Genomic DNA, 19,441 nt, shown 5'->3' on the forward strand with positions numbered 1-19,441 from the left:
TCTAATTATAGTAAGGTGGTATTCTTTTTGGTAAATCAAAAATAAAAGAATCGCATATCAACTGAGATGAAGGGAGTATTAGTTTATAATTATGAACTCAATTAGTTATTATAATAAAGGATAGTTCGATGCATAAAAGTTTTTGCTATGCGCAGAATTCGGGGAAAGAGATTATTTTTATAAATTATGGATTAGTCAATCTCACCTTCATCCATAACTCAAAAGTTAATTTAAATTTATTCCTCCTCTATATCCTATTTTATGTAGGCCCCTTTTTTTTTAGTTTGTTTTAAAAAAATATTATTTTTATTATAATTAGAAATAATTTAATTTTAAAATTCATTTTTATCCTAAATAAAATTATTTATAGTTGTATAAATATTTAAGAATAATTTAGATCACAAATTATTAATTTTTTTAATTTTAAATACTATATTAAATCAAACAGTACTATATAAAATAAAACATAAAAAGTATGATCTTCTTAACTTGTGGGTCTCATAACTCTACCTAGCTCTTAACGCAATTCTATCGACGCCACAAATTACGTTCTTACTACTAGACCATAGACCAAAGCCAGTGGGCCAATTTATTAACGATCTTTATATGTCCTCAGACACAACCTGCATCTCGAGATTTTAGTGGAGTAGATATATACACATGAGTACTATATAATACGTTAAAAGATGTCATTGATCTATCCTAGAATGACTTGTAGTTTTCTACAACTAGGATAACGTTAACAAAGTTGACGCGTTAATATAATTGGTCTAATGAAGGATAATGACGGCTTGATTTGAATGTTATCGTCCTTGTGTGAAACAAAATATAAATGTTGAATACATCCATAGAATTTATTGATAAATTTTATTTAGATGATAGAAATATAATAGGATCCTACTAATTAAATACATGATAAAACGTATTTGTTAGACATATTTTTCCATTACTAAAATAAAAATTGTATTGCACATGTTTATAAGTTCCTATTTATGTAAAAAAAAAAGAAGTAAAATCACATAAAATGTTTTTTCTTTTAATTATACACATCAACGATAATATATTGAACATGAACAAGACTTTATAACTTGAGGTTAATGCATATAATTAAATGATATGACATATTTTAAATATTAACTTATTTACATAAATATGGATGCTTGAAAACTCAGAAAATATATTTTTAAGGGTGTATGTGGTATGGAAGAATGTTTTTCAATTATTTCAATGTTTGATTGATCAAAGTATTTAAAAAAACATTTTCTATAAAAAAAGTTATTTTAAAAAAAAAAAACTTTATTGGTGAAAGTAAAAACAATAAGTCCCGTAAATGATATAGATGATAATTGTCTTCCTCCTGTTTTGCTTAAATTATTACTATATTTAAAGGAAAAAAGTTTTAATATATCCCCAATTTTGTTATTTAGTATTTGTACGTCCTTTATCATGAAAGTGACTTATATATATTCTTATTGTTACACAAATGCCTTATATATAACCTCTAGCGTTATAAAAGTGATGCACATATACCCTTCACCGTCACCGTTATAAAAGTGGCTCCCTTTTCATCTGAACGAAATGAAAAAATTAATTTTTGAGTTTTAATTTTAAAACAAAATCATGTAGGGGTACATTTTTCGAGAAAGTAAAAAAATTTAAAAAGAATATACCTATACTTACATTTTCTTTCTAGCAAAGTTTAAGGAAATATTTATTTTTTCACACATGAATTATTTTATGATTTTTTTTTATTATCATTATTTGAGTTTCTTATTCCTATTTCATTTTTTCTTTCATTTTTTGGTGTAAAAATAAGAGAAATAAAAAGAAAGAAGTGTGTATGAAAAAAAAGAAAAAAGTAAGAAAATATTTTATACTATTTTTTTGCGGCTATATTGTAATTTAAAACTAATATTTTTGTTGCTTTATTGTAATTTAATTTTTATTATGTAAAAACAAACTTGGAGCATGTATAATAAATTTTACAAGAAAAGTAGTGAGAAAAATAAATTTGACCATCAAAATAATAAATTCAATTTAATCGTTGAATCAAAAAAGTCAATTTTTTTTTATTAAGGATCAAATACACCCCTATATGGATTATTTATTCTAATTAAAAACTTTAAAACATAAATTTAAATTATTTTTTCACTTCTTCTAGAGAAAAAAGGGTGTGTATATATATAGGGGATATATAAGTCACTTTCATAATGAGGCATATATCAATTCCAAATGAGAAAGTTGAAGGGTATATCAATCTCTTTTCCCATATTTAAATGCTCATGAGACGACTAATATGTTATGTTTATTAATCAATAAAACACTAGAAAATTGGATATGTTTTCCATGAGTAAATTGTGAAAGGAGAAGGCAGATTTTGGATAGAGAACTTTGTCAATGCAAGAAGAATCTCTTAAATTGGGTTGAATTTAGTTGACTACAAATGCCTAATGTTATCCTTAGAAATTATTTTAGATAACGCTAGAACATCCGAATATATTACGCCAAAACAAATATTAAATATATTACTATATATATAACTTTCTAAACAGTCTCCTAAATATCTATAATATTTATTTTTTCACGATACATAAAGCTATAGAGCAGTCCGATGCACTAAAGTTTCTGCTATTTACAGAATTTGGAGAAGGTTACCATCACAAGGGCCTATTATATACTGTCTTACTTTACATTTCTGCTAGAGCCTGTTTTCAAAACTTGAACCAGTGACCTCCCGATCACATGGCAGAAAATAAATCATTTATCTTATGTGTCGTCTATGCATCTTATGACTCTTTGGCTTCAAAGACCTTCTGAAATGTTCTTTCCTTTGATCCCTTATTGACCTTTTTCTCCACTGATTTTTTTTGTGCCATAATAAACTCCCTTCACCTTCTTCTTCAATGTCTCTTATAATTTGATGTCTTCTACTTCTTGTCCTTTTTTTCTTGAAGCATAAAAATGTGCAACAACAATCTAAGACTGAAAAGCATGTAGACAAAATGCACCCACATATGCCCAATTTGTATTGCAAATACAAGAACAAGAGAACTGCATATTCACAAAATTAATTAGGACACATAATAACTACTACGATAAATGTACTTATTGTCGATAATATTAGGAAAGCTATCTATGTTTACAAGCAGTAATGTTTGTAATACAGAATTAAACTCACCAAAGTAGAATAGAATTGAGACCATAGCCAGTTTCAGCAAATGAGAGATGCAAAAGTTCTCTATGTAACACGACAAATCCCATGTTGGACCGCATACTCTGCTGAAAAATCAAATAGTATTATCTCAAATTATTCCTTCATAAGGGGAAAAACAAATCCATCGCAGGGTGTAGCCTAGTAGTCAATGGAGTAGGTTGAGAATCATGAGGTTTCTGATTTAAATTTCAGCGGAGACAAAAACACTAGGTGATTATATTTTATTCTTATTTGTTCAAGCCTTGGTACATAAATAGAGTTACCGATATCTGTAGCAGGGTACCCCATGGAATTAGTTGAGGTATGGGCCAACTGTGAAAGATACTCATAAAATTAGTAGAGGTGCGTGCAAGCTAGTCTACACACCACAATTATAAAAAATCTCTAATTGCATAAGGTTTTACCCTTTTACTGTCCTCATTTTCTATGTCAAGCTTAGCTTTTTCTCTTTTCAAGTCGTTAGCAACTCAAACATTCAGTTTTGAGGGGCCAATTCAAGAAAACTTGTAACAGATTATAAAAAGGAAAGGTATCATAAATATATACTAATATATTCCAAAATCTTTGCCCCCTCTTTTTGGATTAAATGGTGAACAATGCCCTTGTACTTTTTAAATTATCTTAATTTTATTTTTCGTTATACATTGCACTCATTTATACGTTTATTATTTGTAAATAGAGGACAGTAATTAACTTTCATCAGCAACAAAAATCAGATAATTCTATCCACCAATAGAATAGATGGAAGAAATCACCTAGTTCTCGTTTATCTCCACTGATATTTGAATCTCAGACCTTATAATTTTAATTCATTCCACTGACCATTAGGCCACCCTCAAATGCTTCTTGAAGTATATATATTTTGACACATGAAAATTGAAATTCACTCAATTCAAGTAGAAACTCCTTAAAAGTCAAGGGCAACTACGAAACAAAAATGGAATCAAATTAAAATGTGTAACATATTAGAGGTGAATTTTAACCTTTTCTCTATATATATTTTTATGGCTACGATAAAAACAACTGAAAAAATCTATTTGAGACTAGAAGAAAACCTAATGTGTGTACACATTTTGAATCTTCCAATATATATAATATACATACAAATAAAATCATACTACTATTATTTTTATTGTAAACACCGGCTAATTAAAATTAAGCAAGAGAATAGTATTTACCTGCAGGATCTTCCAGCTAAAAAATCAAATGGATGACCAAAAAGTTTTCCCAAAATTGCACCAAACCCTGATAACAATGAACCAATTACGTTGTCCATCTTATAAACCAATGCCTAATTAAGTAGTTTCCGTAAAGGGTAAACTCCCTATTTACATTCTCATACTGTCATACACACTTCAATTTTCTGCAAAAACAATTAAAAAAATATATTCAGAAAACAACAAAAAGTACTATGAAAGTAGAAACTCAATTTGGTACCGCAGTGGGACCCGATTACATTTAAATTCAAGACAAAAGTTCTCATACTGAGGGTAGAAGGCTTCTAATTCCTAACAAAGGTAACGTCATACCCATCAAGACTCGAACTCGAGATCTTTAATTAAGAATGAAGAAATATTCAACTTTCGATAATACATTCACAATCTATGTAAATCTAAAAATCAAATACTGTTATGAATTAACTAACTTGACAATTTTATAAAGGAAGAAGAACAAGAGAATATGTATATAGAAAGTATTAATAGAGAGAGTAGTAATATAGAGAGAGTAATAGTAATTCTTTTGTTATGTGTTTGTGTGTTTTTACATTGAAGTTTAAGGCTATATTTATAGCCATATTTACAAGTGGAGGAAAATATTAATGGACATTTTACCCACTTAAAAAGTAAATGGATTATCCACCATTTTAAGTGGACAACCATTTTACTTGGTTGATATTACTTGGTTGATAATACTCCCCCTTGGATGTCCACGAGAAATGTGCCTCGTTAAAACCTTATTAGGAAAAACCCAGTGGGAAAAAGCCTAATGAAGGAAAAAGAGTACACATATCTGATAATACGCCTTGAGTGCTGCCTCATTAAAAACCTTATCAGGAAAACCCAGTGGGACAAAACCTTGACTAAGGGAAAAAGAGTACAGCGCGTATTTTGCTCCCCCTGATGAAAATATCACTTAATATCTCGAAGACGACGCATTCCAATTTTGTATCTCATTTTCTCAAAGGTTGATGTTGGCAATGCTTTGGTGAACATATCCGCCAAATTGTCACTTGAACGAATTTGTTGGACATCTATTTCACCCTTCTTTTGAAGATCATGAGTGAAAAAGAATTTTGGTGAAATATGTTTTGTTCTGTCTCCTTTGATGTATCCTCCCTTCAGTTGAGCTATACATGCAGCATTGTCTTCATACAATATTGTTGGAGCGTCTTTTGTCAAAGAAAGACCACATGTTTCTTGAATGTGTTCAGTTATTGATCTTAACCAAACACATTCTCGACTTGCTTCATGAATGGCTATTATCTCTGCATGATTTGAGGAAGTGGCAACCATAGTTTGCTTTGTTGAACGCCATGATATAGCTGTACCACCACATGTAAATAAATAGCCTGTTTGCGATCGACCTTTATGGGGATCAGATAAATATCCCGCATCTGCATAACCAATCAATTGTGACGTGGAATCATTTGAGTAAAACAATCCCATATCAATGGTACCTCGAAGGTATCTGAATATATGCTTAATTCCATTCCAGTGTCTGCGTGTTGGTGAAGAACTAAATCTTGCCAACAAGTTTACTGAGAAAGCTATATCTGGTCTAGAATTGTTGGCAAGATACATTAATGCACCAATTGCACTAAGGTATGGTATTTCAGCACCAATAAGTTCTTCATCATTTTCATAAGGCCGAAACGGATCTGTATTAATATCAAGAGATCTCACAACCATTGGAGTACTCAATGGGTGTGCTTTATCCATATAAAATCTCTTTAAAATATTTTCAGTATATGTTGACTGATGGACAAATATCCCATTTGTAAAATGTTCAATTTGTAGACCAAGACAAAATTTTGTCTTTCCAAGATCTTTCATTTCAAACTCTTTTTTCAGGCATTTTACTGCCTTTGAAAGTTCTTCTGGAGTTCCAATAATATTTAAATCATCAACATATACTGCTATTATGACAAATTCAGATCCAGACCTTCTCATAAAGACACAAGGGCAAATTGGATCATTTTTATATCCTTCTTTTAGCAAATATTCGCTAAGACGATTGTACCACATTCGCCCTGATTGTTTCAACCCGTACAAGGATTTTTGAAGTTTTATTGAGCAATTTTCTCGAGAATCCTTGTATGCTTCAGGCACTTTGAACCCTTCGGGAATTTTCATAAAAATGTCGTGGTCCAATGAGCCATATAAATAGGCAGTGACCACGTCCATTAACTGCATTTCAAGCTTTTCATGAACTGCCAAATTCATTAGATACCTGAAAGTAATTGCATCCACAACAGGGGAATATGTTTCCATATAGTCAATGCCAGGTCTTTGCGAAAAACCTTGGGCTACAAGTCGTGCTTTATATCTTACGACTTCACCCTTTTCATTTCGTTTACGCACAAAAACCCATTTGTGCCCTACTGGCTTGACACCTTCAGGTGTTCGAACTATTGATCCGAAAACTTCACGTTTTTCAAGTGAAGTTAACTCTGCTTGAATTGCATCCTTCCATCTTGGCCAATCATTTCTCTGTCTGCATTCATCGACAGATTTTGGTTCAAGATCCTTATCTTGTTGCATTATTTCAATGGCAACATTATAAGCAAAAATATTATCGACCACAATATTATTTCGGCTCCACCGTTTTCCTGTCGAGACATAACTTATTGAGATTTCTTCATTCTCATTATTTTCAGGTACTTGGACCTCCTCGGTGGTATCACCATTTGTTGTGTCTCTGGGCTCTTCTTGAGCACTCGCCTCCAAATTATGATCTTCTTGATCATTTATTCCTTTCCTTTTCCGAGGATTTTTATCTTTGGAACCAAATGGTCTTCCACGTTTTAAGCGTGGTCTAGACTCATTTGCCTGAACAAGTTGTCCTACCGGGACATCAACTCGAACTTGAGCATTAGCAGCTGGGATATGCGATTTAGTAACCCGTGGAAGGTTAGTAAATGCATCCGGCAGTTGATTTGCAATATTCTGCAAATAAATCATCTTTTGAACTTCTTGCTCACATTGATTTATTCGAGGATCTAAATGAGATAGTGACAATGAATTCCAATCTATCTCATTTTTCATCTGCTTATGTTCTCCCCCTAATGTTGGGTATACTGATTCATCAAAATGACAATCAGCGAATCTTGCCGTAAATAAATCTCCAGTCATAGGTTCCAGATACTTTATAATAGAAGGAGATTCATACCCAACATATATTCCCAACCTTCTTTGGGGACCCATCTTTGTGCGATGCGGTGGAGCAATTGGGACATATACCGCACACCCAAATATTCTAAGATGGGATATATTTGGCTCCCTTCCAAACGCCAACTGTAATGGGGAAAATTCATGATAATTTGTTGGCCTTACGCGCACAAGTGCTGCTGCATGCAAAATAGCATGCCCCCATACTGAAATAGGAAGTTTTGTCCTCATTAGCAATGGTCTAGCTATCCATTGGAAGCGTTTAATCAATGATTCCGCTAGACCATTTTGTGTATGTACATGAGCGACCGGATGCTCAACTTTTATTCCAATCGACATACAATAATCATTAAATGATTGAGATGTGAATTCACCAGCATTATCAAGACGAATTGTCTTTATTGCATAATCTGGAAATTGTGCTCTTAACCTTATAATTTGAGCTAACAATCTCGCAAAAGCCATGTTGCGAGTTGATAATAAGCACACATGTGACCATCTTGTAGATGCATCTATCAAGACCATATAATATTTAAATGGTCCACATGAAGGGTGAATTGGCCCACATATATCACCTTGTATACGTTCCAGAAACGCAGGGGATTCAATCCCAACCTTAGTTGCTGATGGTTTGATAATCAGTTTTCCTTGGGAACAAGCAACACAAGAGAATTCCTTAGATTGAAGAATTTTCTGATTCTTCAAAGTGTGTCCATGTGAATTCTCAATAATTCTGCGCATCATATTATAACCGGGATGGCCCAACCGGTCATGCCAAATGATAAAATCATTAGAATCAGTAAACCTTTTGTTTACAATGGCATGTGATTCAACAGTACCAATATTTGTATGGTACAACCCAGAAGAAAGTGCAGGTAATTTTTCGTGCACAATTTTCTTCTCCATATTTATTGTAGTAATATAAAGGTATTCAACCTTTCCTTCATTTGCAGTCTCAATATGATAGCCATTTTGGCGAATAACCTTGAAACTTAACAAGTTTCTTTGAGACTTACTACAATATAATGCATTATCAATTACCAATATCGTTCCTCCAGGTAGTAATAAGACTGCTTTTCCAGAGCCTTCAATTAATTTTGTACTACCAGATATTGTATTGACATAGGCCTTTTTCATAATCAAATGACAAAAATATTTCTTTTCTTTTAATATCGTATGAGTTGTGGCACTATCCAAAATGCACATATCTCCATTATTCATCTTGAATCCAATTGAATACTGATAAATTTATTTATCTTCATAAAATAAAAATGCATTGTAAGAAATAAAATAAGTAACAATTTTGCTAGAAAAACATAAGTCCCTTTTTTTTTTAAAAGTTAAATTATGGTAATTTAGAATTTAAAAAATTATATGATTCAATTATGATGAATGTTACAATAATTTAGTTTATGGAATTGTATACTTATTAACCTTAAATAAATATTATACACAAGTATTAAAAACAAATATAAAATATTATAAAACATTAATATAATATTATTCATCATGTATAGATAATTTGTTTATTGACAAAAATAATACAATCATTATATATTATTAATGTCTAAAACATTAACAAGAATAAATAGTTATTATAATGACATTAAATAAAGCGAATATTATTTTTAGTAACAATATGATATTAAGATTAAATAATAGCACACTAATAGTAATTAATTACAACATTGTAAAATAGCACAATGTAATAAATAATATACAATTATCATAAAAATGTAACCTTGATTATTATTATTTTTTCTTCAAATACATAAACGTAAAAACACAATAATTCAAAGTACATGATAACATATTGAAAAACATGAAATTAAACATCAATTAAAATCCTTAAAAAAATCTTCAACCTCCAAATGAGTAATATCATTGAGGTCATTAAAATCATTATCCCTTAAGGCCATATTTGCTTCAATATTATCATTATTCAAAGGCCTTGCCTCAACATTATTTTCGAACGCCAAGTGTGACTCTATCCGAGCATTAGAAGAAGAGGCACCACCTCTATTAGCCTTTCTTTTAAAAGAATTTTGATAAAGTCTTACAAAATGCTCAGGCGTCCGACATTCATTTTTCCAGTGGCCTTTCATGCCACAACGATGACAGTTACTTTTTGAAGGGCCATTTTGAGAACTGATATTGTTCTCCCTTTTATGTTGACCACCACCACGACGATTATTATATCGTCCTCTGCCATTGCCACGCCCACGCACATTATTATGACCTTGATATTTATTATGTCTTCTTTCAGACTGACCATGTGCTTTTACCATATTTGCCTCCGGTAACGGAGCAGTTCCAGTGGGACGGGCTTCATGATTTTTCATTAAAAGGGCATTATGTTGTTCAGCCACCAGAAGGCATGATATCAATTCAGAGTATTTTTTAAAACCCTTTTCACGGTATTGCTGCTGTAATATTACATTAGAGGCATGAAAAGTAGTTAGTGTCTTTTCTAACATGTCCTCATCATTTATATTTTCCCCACATAATTTTAATTGGGAAGTTATTCTAAATACAGCAGAATTATACTCAATTACGGTTTTAAAATCTTGAAACCGTAAGTGCATCCACTCATAACGAGCCCTTGGCAATACCGTTGCCCTGAGGTGGTCATACCTCCCTTTTAAGTCTTTCCACAATTCAAGTGGATCTTTCACTGTCAAGTATTCCATTTTTAGGCTTTCATCTAGATGATGACGAAGGAAAATCATAGCCTTTGCTTTATCCTGACTTGATGCTGTATTTCCTTCAATTATAGCATCACCAAGACCCTTAGCGGTAAGGTGAATTTCAGCATCAAGTACCCATGACAAATAATTTTTACCAGAAATATCAAGTGCCACAAATTCCAATTTTGACAAGTTTGACATGATGAAAATTAATTTGAAAGTAACAAAGATAACTTAAAAATTAAATTTCTTTAGTAGATATACCTGATATAGAAGTTAATTTTCTGAAAAATTAGAGCTTCGTGCTGATAACGTGTTATGAATTAACTAACTTGACAATTTTATAAAGGAAGAAGAACAAGAGAATATGTATATAGAAAGTATTAATAGAGAGAGTAGTAATATAGAGAGAGTAATAGTAATTCTTTTGTTATGTGTTTGTGTGTTTTTACATTGAAGTTTAAAGCTATATTTATAGTCATATTTACAAGTGGAGGAAAATATTAATGGACATTTTACCCACTTAAAAAGTAAATGGATTATCCACCATTTTAAGTGGACAACCATTTTACTTGGTTGATATTACTTGGTTGATAATAAATACATGTATGTTCTTTCTATAGTACATTTTACTCAATAATAATTAAAAGTTTATTCGTAAAAATGATATGAACTATGAGAGATCGAAAAGGAATTTTAAGGAGGACAAAAATGGGACTTACAGTTTACAAGTGAAGAAAATAAAAGAAAAAAGTAAGTTTCTGAAAATTGCCGTCTAAAATCAGTTCAGCATTTGAAGTCCATGGGCTTTATTAAACTGAATGGACAATGGGAATGGGCTTTTAAATTTTGAAAGCAATAAGGCCCAATAATGTTCCAAAGATGGACAATAGAATTTTAACATACTTATTAGTCAATACACCCTACTCAACTGACATTATATGCTAGAAAATCAAATTTTTCTCTATGATAATCTAATTGTTAGTGCAGGTACTTGATGATGAAGCTGAAAGTCACCAACTTGTCCCATGTATTTAGAGAACAAAACAAAGTTGCAGATGCTTTGGCAAAGGAAGGGACAAAGAAGACAACATTTGATGTACCCACTTTTTTGTTAGTTCCTCTGGTGTCTGTTAAAAATGTCGTACATGCAGATATTCCTTATGTATAAACGTAGTTGATATATACTCAATATATAATTAATATACATACTGATTATACATTGAATATACATTACATATTAACTAAAAATTATAAGAGAAATAAAGAATTAATTTTATTTAATATGGACTTTATTGGACTGATGTGTTATCGATGAAGGGCCCAAACTTTTTTCCCATAAGAGTCCTAACTTTGGAACTCAGGCAAGTTACACATTTAATCGATTGGTCGATAATAATTACCTTTGCTAGCTAAATATATCAAAAATATATATTAATTTTGTATAAAATATGTATAATTTATATATACAATATATTAACATACAAATATATATATATATTATACCAAAAAATTTCCAAAATCTCTCTTTTTCCTTTAACTCTCTCTCCCTCACTGATACATCACTCTTCCTCCCTAAATTCTCGCCCTAATTCGCTCCTCTTCATCAGTTTTTGAGATTTTGAATTTATGAGTACATCTGTTACTCAATTTCAAGGTTCTAACTAAGGTATATTTTAATTTTTCCTTATATGGAATCTCAGTATCTCACTTCATCCTCATTCAATCTGATTTCTCCTAAAATTTGTATCGTTTGATTTCTTTTGTAAATCTTTGAAAAATCTTCTAAAATTGATATCATTTGCTTTCTTCTGTAAATCTTTCTGTTTTTGTAACTCATATCTTCAATGATGCATATGGAATCCGTTCATGGTCTCAAACAGTCGAATAAAAATCAAGGAATTCTTATTTCACCTGATTCTGATTCATCTTGGGAAGGTTACGACGAGGTTACATCCAAACATCGTAACGATCCAGCAGTAATGGATAAGCTACGTGAGAAATTAAAGTCGAAAGCTCCAGTTAAACATGCACCCAAAGAACTAGACAACAAGATTGAATAGGTTACAACACGCCCTAATCTCCCAAAGATATGGGTTCAATTAAGGTTTTTTTTTAATGAAGTTTTTATGAAGGTTTTTTGATTCTGATACATATCGTTTATGTATCAGCTTATCATGTATCAAGCGCTAACTCTTCTGATACATAGTGTGTTTTTTAAATGCTATTTTTTGGAGATTTACTACTTCTGATATATCGTGTTTAAGTGTCAGTTTTTATTGTATCAAGTTTTAATAATTCTGATACATCTATATTTATGTATCAGATTATAATTTATAAAGCGTTACTACTTCTGATACATCTTCTGTATGTATCAGAATCTCATGTATCAAATATTTTAATGCATATGATACATCGTATTTATGTATAAAATTCAAGTTGTATTTAACCATTTTTCATGTCAATGCAGGGAATGAAATACGTCATCAAGAAGATCTCATCCCACCTATTGAGATTTGGCACGACATATAAGGCTAATTTTCTTGATGATTTTGAATCATCGATTAATTGATGAAACGCGAATTTTATTTTGAATTGATGCTCTGTTGTTTTCCTTAGAGTCGATGCTCTGTTTTTTGGCTTGAAACTTCATGTACATAACTGTCGCCTTCTTTAACCAATTAATCTCATTAATTAGATCAGTAATTGATTTAAAGAGTCAATCATACCTTATCTCAATCTACTATCCATAAATAGATGATGTGCATTAACTACTTTACAGCTAAAGTTGATGTATCAGATACATAACTTATGTATCAGCAAAACTGAAAAAAAATTGAAATCGAATTTGGTTTGAATTTATGCTCTGTTTTTGGGCTTGAATCTTCATGTACACAACCGTTATTTTTTTAAACCAAATTAATCTCATTAATTAGATCAGTAATTGATTTAAATAACTAATCATACCTTATATTAAGATACTATCCATAAATAGATCATCTTCATTAATTATTCTACAGCTAAATTGATGTATCAGATACATAACTAATGTATCAGAAAAATTGAAAAAAAAAGGGAAATTGGGTAATTTTGATACAATGAGGGATGTATAGTAACTAGACTTTTCCATTATGGGATTTAGGTAAAGTTTACTTAATAATGAGAGTATAAGTTAAGACATATATATACAATTTATACTAGTTTTGGTATAACTTGTAGATGTTGTGTTCGTCCAACTCTTGTTGCCTTATAAATAAGGGCTAATTATGCAGAATGTCAACTCATAACTTTAATTTAATTACAATTTACTTAATCCAATTTATACAAATAAGAGAAAATGATCATTCGTCCATATTATTTATCAAAAAAATGATCATACGCAGCCTTTCTCTTCTTCTTCTTCATCCTCCTTCCTCCTTCTTCTTTGTTGCTTACCCTTTTTCTTTAAAATTCGACGTACCACAAAACGTGAATTATTTCGAGAGGATTTCATATTTAAAATTTAGGACTGTTTAGAGAAGAGTTGGTCTGGATTGGATAGTCTGTATACTTCATGTATAGTTAAGTTATATTAAGCTTTATGAGTGTATCATAATTATAGTCAGTATATATCTCATGTATATACAATTTATATTCAATTTTTTGAGTGCATCATAATGTATAGTCAGTGTATACTTTCAATGGCTTTTGACTATTTTTTATGCAAATAAAAACATGCTATATTTGTTGCAAACTAATTGCTTTATTTTATATATTTGTGTGTAGATAAATTTGTATATCATAATTATTGGAGGATAATTATTCAATAACCTCCTGAATAATCGTTTTTTAAATTAATTTGTAAATTGTAATACCATATTCCTTTCTTGTCAATTCAATATATTACAAATATTCATAATTATTGTTATATATTTGTCATGATTCGCTAATGGTAACAATTGTTGTTAATGGTTGGGCGGCAAATTATTGTTTAAGTATGCGGCAGTAGTGGTTGACATGAAAGTGAAGTTTTCATTTATTTTTTTTAAAAAAATAATACTAAAATAATGAGAAAAATCACACTTAATAAATATCTTTAGATTCGTAAAAAAGAAAAAAAATCTTGATTTGGTGTGAACAACCACACAACCCCCCCCCCCCCCACCCCAAACTTGATAAGTTTTCAACCAAATTTCATTCATAATAGTAAGATGAGATTCATCCTTTTTTCAAACAACACTAGGTATAACTTTGAAAAAAATATAACCATTTTAACCATATAAAAAAACACTTACCACCCTTCATATAACACATCTAAAAGTTAAAAAGAGCAAAATACCATCATCTTTTATTAAGGATTCTCTTTAAAGTAAAATATATATATATTTATATATAATCAAAATTTTGATTAAAAAAAGAGAAATTTGCATAAATAGCTATAGTTATAGGGTTATTGAATTTGAATAGCTATAAGTATGGTATTTACTAAAAATAACTATATTTTATAACAAATTTTCGCTGTATGTTTTGTATTTTTTTTTTCTTTATTTATATATTAATCTAATTTTAATTGTAATCCACTAAATAAGGTAAACTCAGATACTATAATAGACAACCCTTTAATTAGGGTTCATAAAACCCTCAACTTACCATTATTTAATTAACAACTATTAATTTACCTATTAAAAAGGCAGATTTCATTAGATTCCAACTACTATTATGAAAATTTTGGGATACATATCTTTTTCTATTTTGTCTCCGTTGTTGTTATTCAAGATCTATATAGGTAGTCATTGTTTATATTATATCCATTGTTATTTATTCAAGATTAGTATAGGTAATCACCGTTTCTATTATATCCATTATTGTTTATTCAACTTATCATTATTTTCAAAAATAAAATTGTACTCGATTGATTATATTACTTTGTGACAGATTTTTTTTGTTTTTTGGTTGCATCATTCGGTGATACATTATCATGAATAATTTGATTTCAAACGAATACAAGTATTATATAAATTAATGTATTAAAATATATCAAGAACACAAATCATTGTATAACTTAATGTATTAAAATATCCGACGGGATAATAATAACAGATAATCATGTGAACATTTCCCATTTGAATACATGTACATTATGAATACCTATATACAATTAACATGTGAATACTTTGATTTTAAATGTATAAACGAATTATATAACTTAATGTAGTAAAGTATTTCAAGGACACAAACCATTGTCATTTTTTACATTATGGATATAGATATACAGTGAGCAGATGAATACTTTATTTCAATTGAATACAAGTCTTTGTATAACTTAAATGTATTACTATTATAGAACTTAATGTATTAATTTATCAAACAAAGGTAAAGTATATCAATTTAGCATATGAACACGATAATTTGAATACCTTTGACTTATGAATATCTTGTTGTTGAACAAAGATATGATATATTAGAATTGAAAAAACAGAGCAAAACACATTGTTCGTATCCAATTATCCAAGTGTATACTTATTCCGGTGTATAAAAACTTTAAAAATACTTGATGAAGATGAATCACAAAAATTACTCCTTCAATCATGCAAAAAGATTGCTAAATTGAAATGAATATGGGAATAAAAATAAAATAAAAATAAGTGATATATGGACATTGAAAGAAAAAAGATTGCAGATGGTAAGGCATAGGGAACACCATAAAACGTGCTTCTAAGTAATTAATTAGGCATATGGTAATAACTTTGCCATTTAATATTTATTTATTTAAATAGATATAAAAATTTAAAAAAATATTAATCTTGTATAATTAACTTTGCTATTTAATATTTAATTACGCAAATGGTAAACAATCATGATGAGGAAGGGCCGGAAATTAAAAAGAAAGAAGTCTACTAAATTGTCTTTTATGGTTAAATAGATTGGTTGTAAACACTTAAGCATAAACTATACTTATCAAAATAAGGAAAATTTATCTTCAACCAATCATAGCTATTAAAACGCTAGTATATTTTTGACCAACCATTCGTTCTAAAATTAGACTTCAACTAATTAATTAATCTCACTTTCTCTCTCTATCTTTCTCTGTGTAATTTCTTTCTTCTTCTTTCTTTTTTTTTTCCAATTATTTTTTGTGTGTTTGTTCCATGGCAGATCATTCACGGGCCACATCTCATGAGTTTTGCAGCGATTTTGGCTTTGGAAGTGTTTGTAAAGTTTGCAAATCATTCGTCTCCATTTTATCTCCTAACAAGAAAACACATCAAAAGCCCAAATCCAATATCCTCCAACATAATCATCACAAGGTATATTATTATTATTATATATATATATATACCATTTACTATTTTCAATTCAAATTGTCAAGGTTGAAAAGAATGTAAACACCATGGATGTTAATTTCTCAAAGTTTTAAAAAGATGGCTAGGAAAATCTTTTTTTTTTTTGGTTTAAGAATTGGAAAATGATGGTTCTAATCATTTTTTTAGAAACATAAATTAGACATATGAAATCAAGATAGATAATACTGTTAAATAAAAAATAATAATTTGATTTTTTTCATATGTTTGAAAAAATCCTAATTATCACATGAAAATTTTTTTGTTTTTGATACATGAATGCATCCAAGTATGCTTCACGATTTAAATTTGATGAATTGTACGTTCTCATCATTGGACCCTTTGCGGTTTTGTAATTATAGGTGTAAAATCTAATATTTGTTGAAATTTTAGTAAAGCTTTTAAATATACACACAGTTAATCTCGTTGAGTCTATGTAGCATCCATCTCTTATATTGCATTGCGTTGCATTGCATTACATGCAGATGTTAACATATGTTTTTTTAATAATCAAATTGCAGGTTAGTGTAAAGAAAAGTATTGTTGATGAAGCCATAGATGATGTTGAAGAATTTAGATATAAGCACAATGAAGAAAGACTTAATAATAAAAACAAAAGCAACGAACATTACTACTACACAAGTTCTCCCATTTCAAGTCCTCCTCATTCAAGAAGCACTAGCCCATCTAGACTCTCACGGACAATTTCTCGAATTTTTCGGACCACAAGCGTAAAAAATCACAACCTTGTTCATTCGAATAATGGCAATAATGGTGGTGGTGATAGCAGCGGAGCAGCATTAGCGAGCACACTATCATGTAATGCTAGTCATGTTGACATGACTACTCATGCAGCTCCAAAATCCTTTTCGTGGAGCGTGAGCCCAAGGAATGGTAATGGTGCGGAAGCGGATCCCGCTTCTGCACCCTCAACAACATTACCGGCCTCGTTTTCCCGTAATGCGAGCCGGAAGAGCTCAACTCCAATAATGTTTTCCAACTCGACTGGATTGGTAAAGCCACCACCAACGGAAAAGACACTCGAGTGCACCTTAGAGGAGTTGTGCTTTGGGTGTGTTAAGAAGATGAAAGTCACAAGAGATGCAATGACAGATAATGGGTAAGGGTTTACTACTCTTTTATTTTTCGAACTTAGCTTGTAGATATTACCTTTTTAATTAAAATTAGTTACTCCGTATTTTAATTTGTTTGGCATAGTTTGACTTATATCAGAGGTAAAATTCACAAATAGACACTTCTCAGTTCATGTAGTTAGAAAACAACTATTTTCATGAAGCTTCAAATTTCACAAAGTGTAACTCCGTGATCTCCATAATATTGTCATGGGGTTTCACCTATGGAATTTAAAGCTTAATGACAATGACTATCTTTCAAAGGTAGGGCAAAAAGTGACCCGGGAATATTTTTCTACTAACATTTGTGTGGCTATAAGGCTTTTGAACCTTGTGACCTTCAAATATTTCAGAACACTTGTTTGACTATAAAAGTTTCTCATCAAAAAAGAAAAAAAAATTACAGTCCGGTACTTTTGGATCATCTAGTTTACAAAAATACGTACATGTTGTATAGGTAGTGTATTCTTTATACTAAATAGTATACATATACTATACATAAATGTACATATTTATACATATAATATCCATGCATATACACGTATCATATTTAACCGAGTGTATGTGTAGTGTATACTTTGATCATATTTGGTAAACTAAATTGTCGAATGATATATATTGACAACCATTTCTCAAAAAAAAAATAATTAAATGTATCATTCTTTTTCTATCAGACTATAAATAAATAGTGTCAAACAAAGTAGAAATGAAAGAGTACTACTTATTTACAAAAATACGTACATGTTGTATAGATAGTGTATTCTTTATACTAATTAGTATACATATACTATACATAAATGTACATATTTATACATATAATATCCATGCATATACACGTATAATATTTAACCGAGTGTATGTGTAGTGTATACTTTGATCATATTTGGTAAACTAAATTGTCGAATGGTAGATATTGACAACCATTTCTCAAAAAAAATAAAATTAAATGTATCATTCTTTTTCTAGACTATAAATAAATAGTATCAAACAAAGTAGAAATGAAAGAGTACTACTTATTTAATTCCATTTTTCACATTAACTAGCCTCAAAGATAGAAGCATATGCTTACTATTATATGTATCATCTTTTCTCTTCTTACAGGTTAACTGAAGAAGAGGAAGTACTAACAATCAAAGTGAAGCCAGGATGGACAAAAGGGACAAAAATAACATTTGAAGGCAAGGGTAATGAGAGGCCAGGAACTACAGCAGCAGATGTAATCTTCGTGCTCGCGGAGAAACGACACCCTCTATTCAAGAGAGACGGCGACAATTTGGAGTTGGCAGTAGAAATCCCATTGGTAAAAGCTCTTACAGGTTGCACTATTTCCATACCATTGTTGAGTGGGGAGAAGATGAGTTTAACAATTGATGATATTATATGTCCTGGTTATGAAAAGATTATAGCAGGACAAGGGATGCCTAAACCCAAAGAGGAAGGAATCAGAGGGAACTTGATTGTCACTTTCTTAGTAGCATTTCCAACTGAAATTGCTGATGAACAAAGGTCTGATGTAGTCAGGATTTTACAAGATTGTTGTTGAGAGAACTGATTTGGTCATTTTATCTGCTTATTAGTTGTGCCACAGCTAGCAAAAACAGAGTATTATAGAGCGATGCCGGTTGTTGTCTATCAACTAGATATGCGTATGTTTCATTTACTGAACTAGTTCATTTTTAACCATTTATCACCAAATATT

General features: G+C 30.3%; 1 protein-coding gene across 1 annotated transcript; it reads left to right on the forward strand.

Moving 5' to 3' along the window:
• The first annotated feature begins 16,351 nt into the window (after nucleotides 1-16,351).
• Nucleotides 16,352-19,375, forward strand: LOC129898660 (uncharacterized). Its single transcript, XM_055973287.1, has 3 exons — nucleotides 16,352-16,576; nucleotides 17,131-17,729; nucleotides 18,844-19,375. The coding sequence occupies exons 1-3, from the start codon at nucleotides 16,418-16,420 to the stop codon at nucleotides 19,283-19,285; spliced, it is 1,200 nt and encodes a 399-aa protein (XP_055829262.1). The 5' UTR covers nucleotides 16,352-16,417; the 3' UTR covers nucleotides 19,286-19,375.
• The last annotated feature ends 66 nt before the right edge of the window (nucleotides 19,376-19,441 follow it).

Source organism: Solanum dulcamara, chromosome 8 (assembly GCF_947179165.1).
Source record: "Solanum dulcamara chromosome 8, daSolDulc1.2, whole genome shotgun sequence".
NCBI lineage: Eukaryota > Viridiplantae > Streptophyta > Magnoliopsida > Solanales > Solanaceae > Solanum > Solanum dulcamara.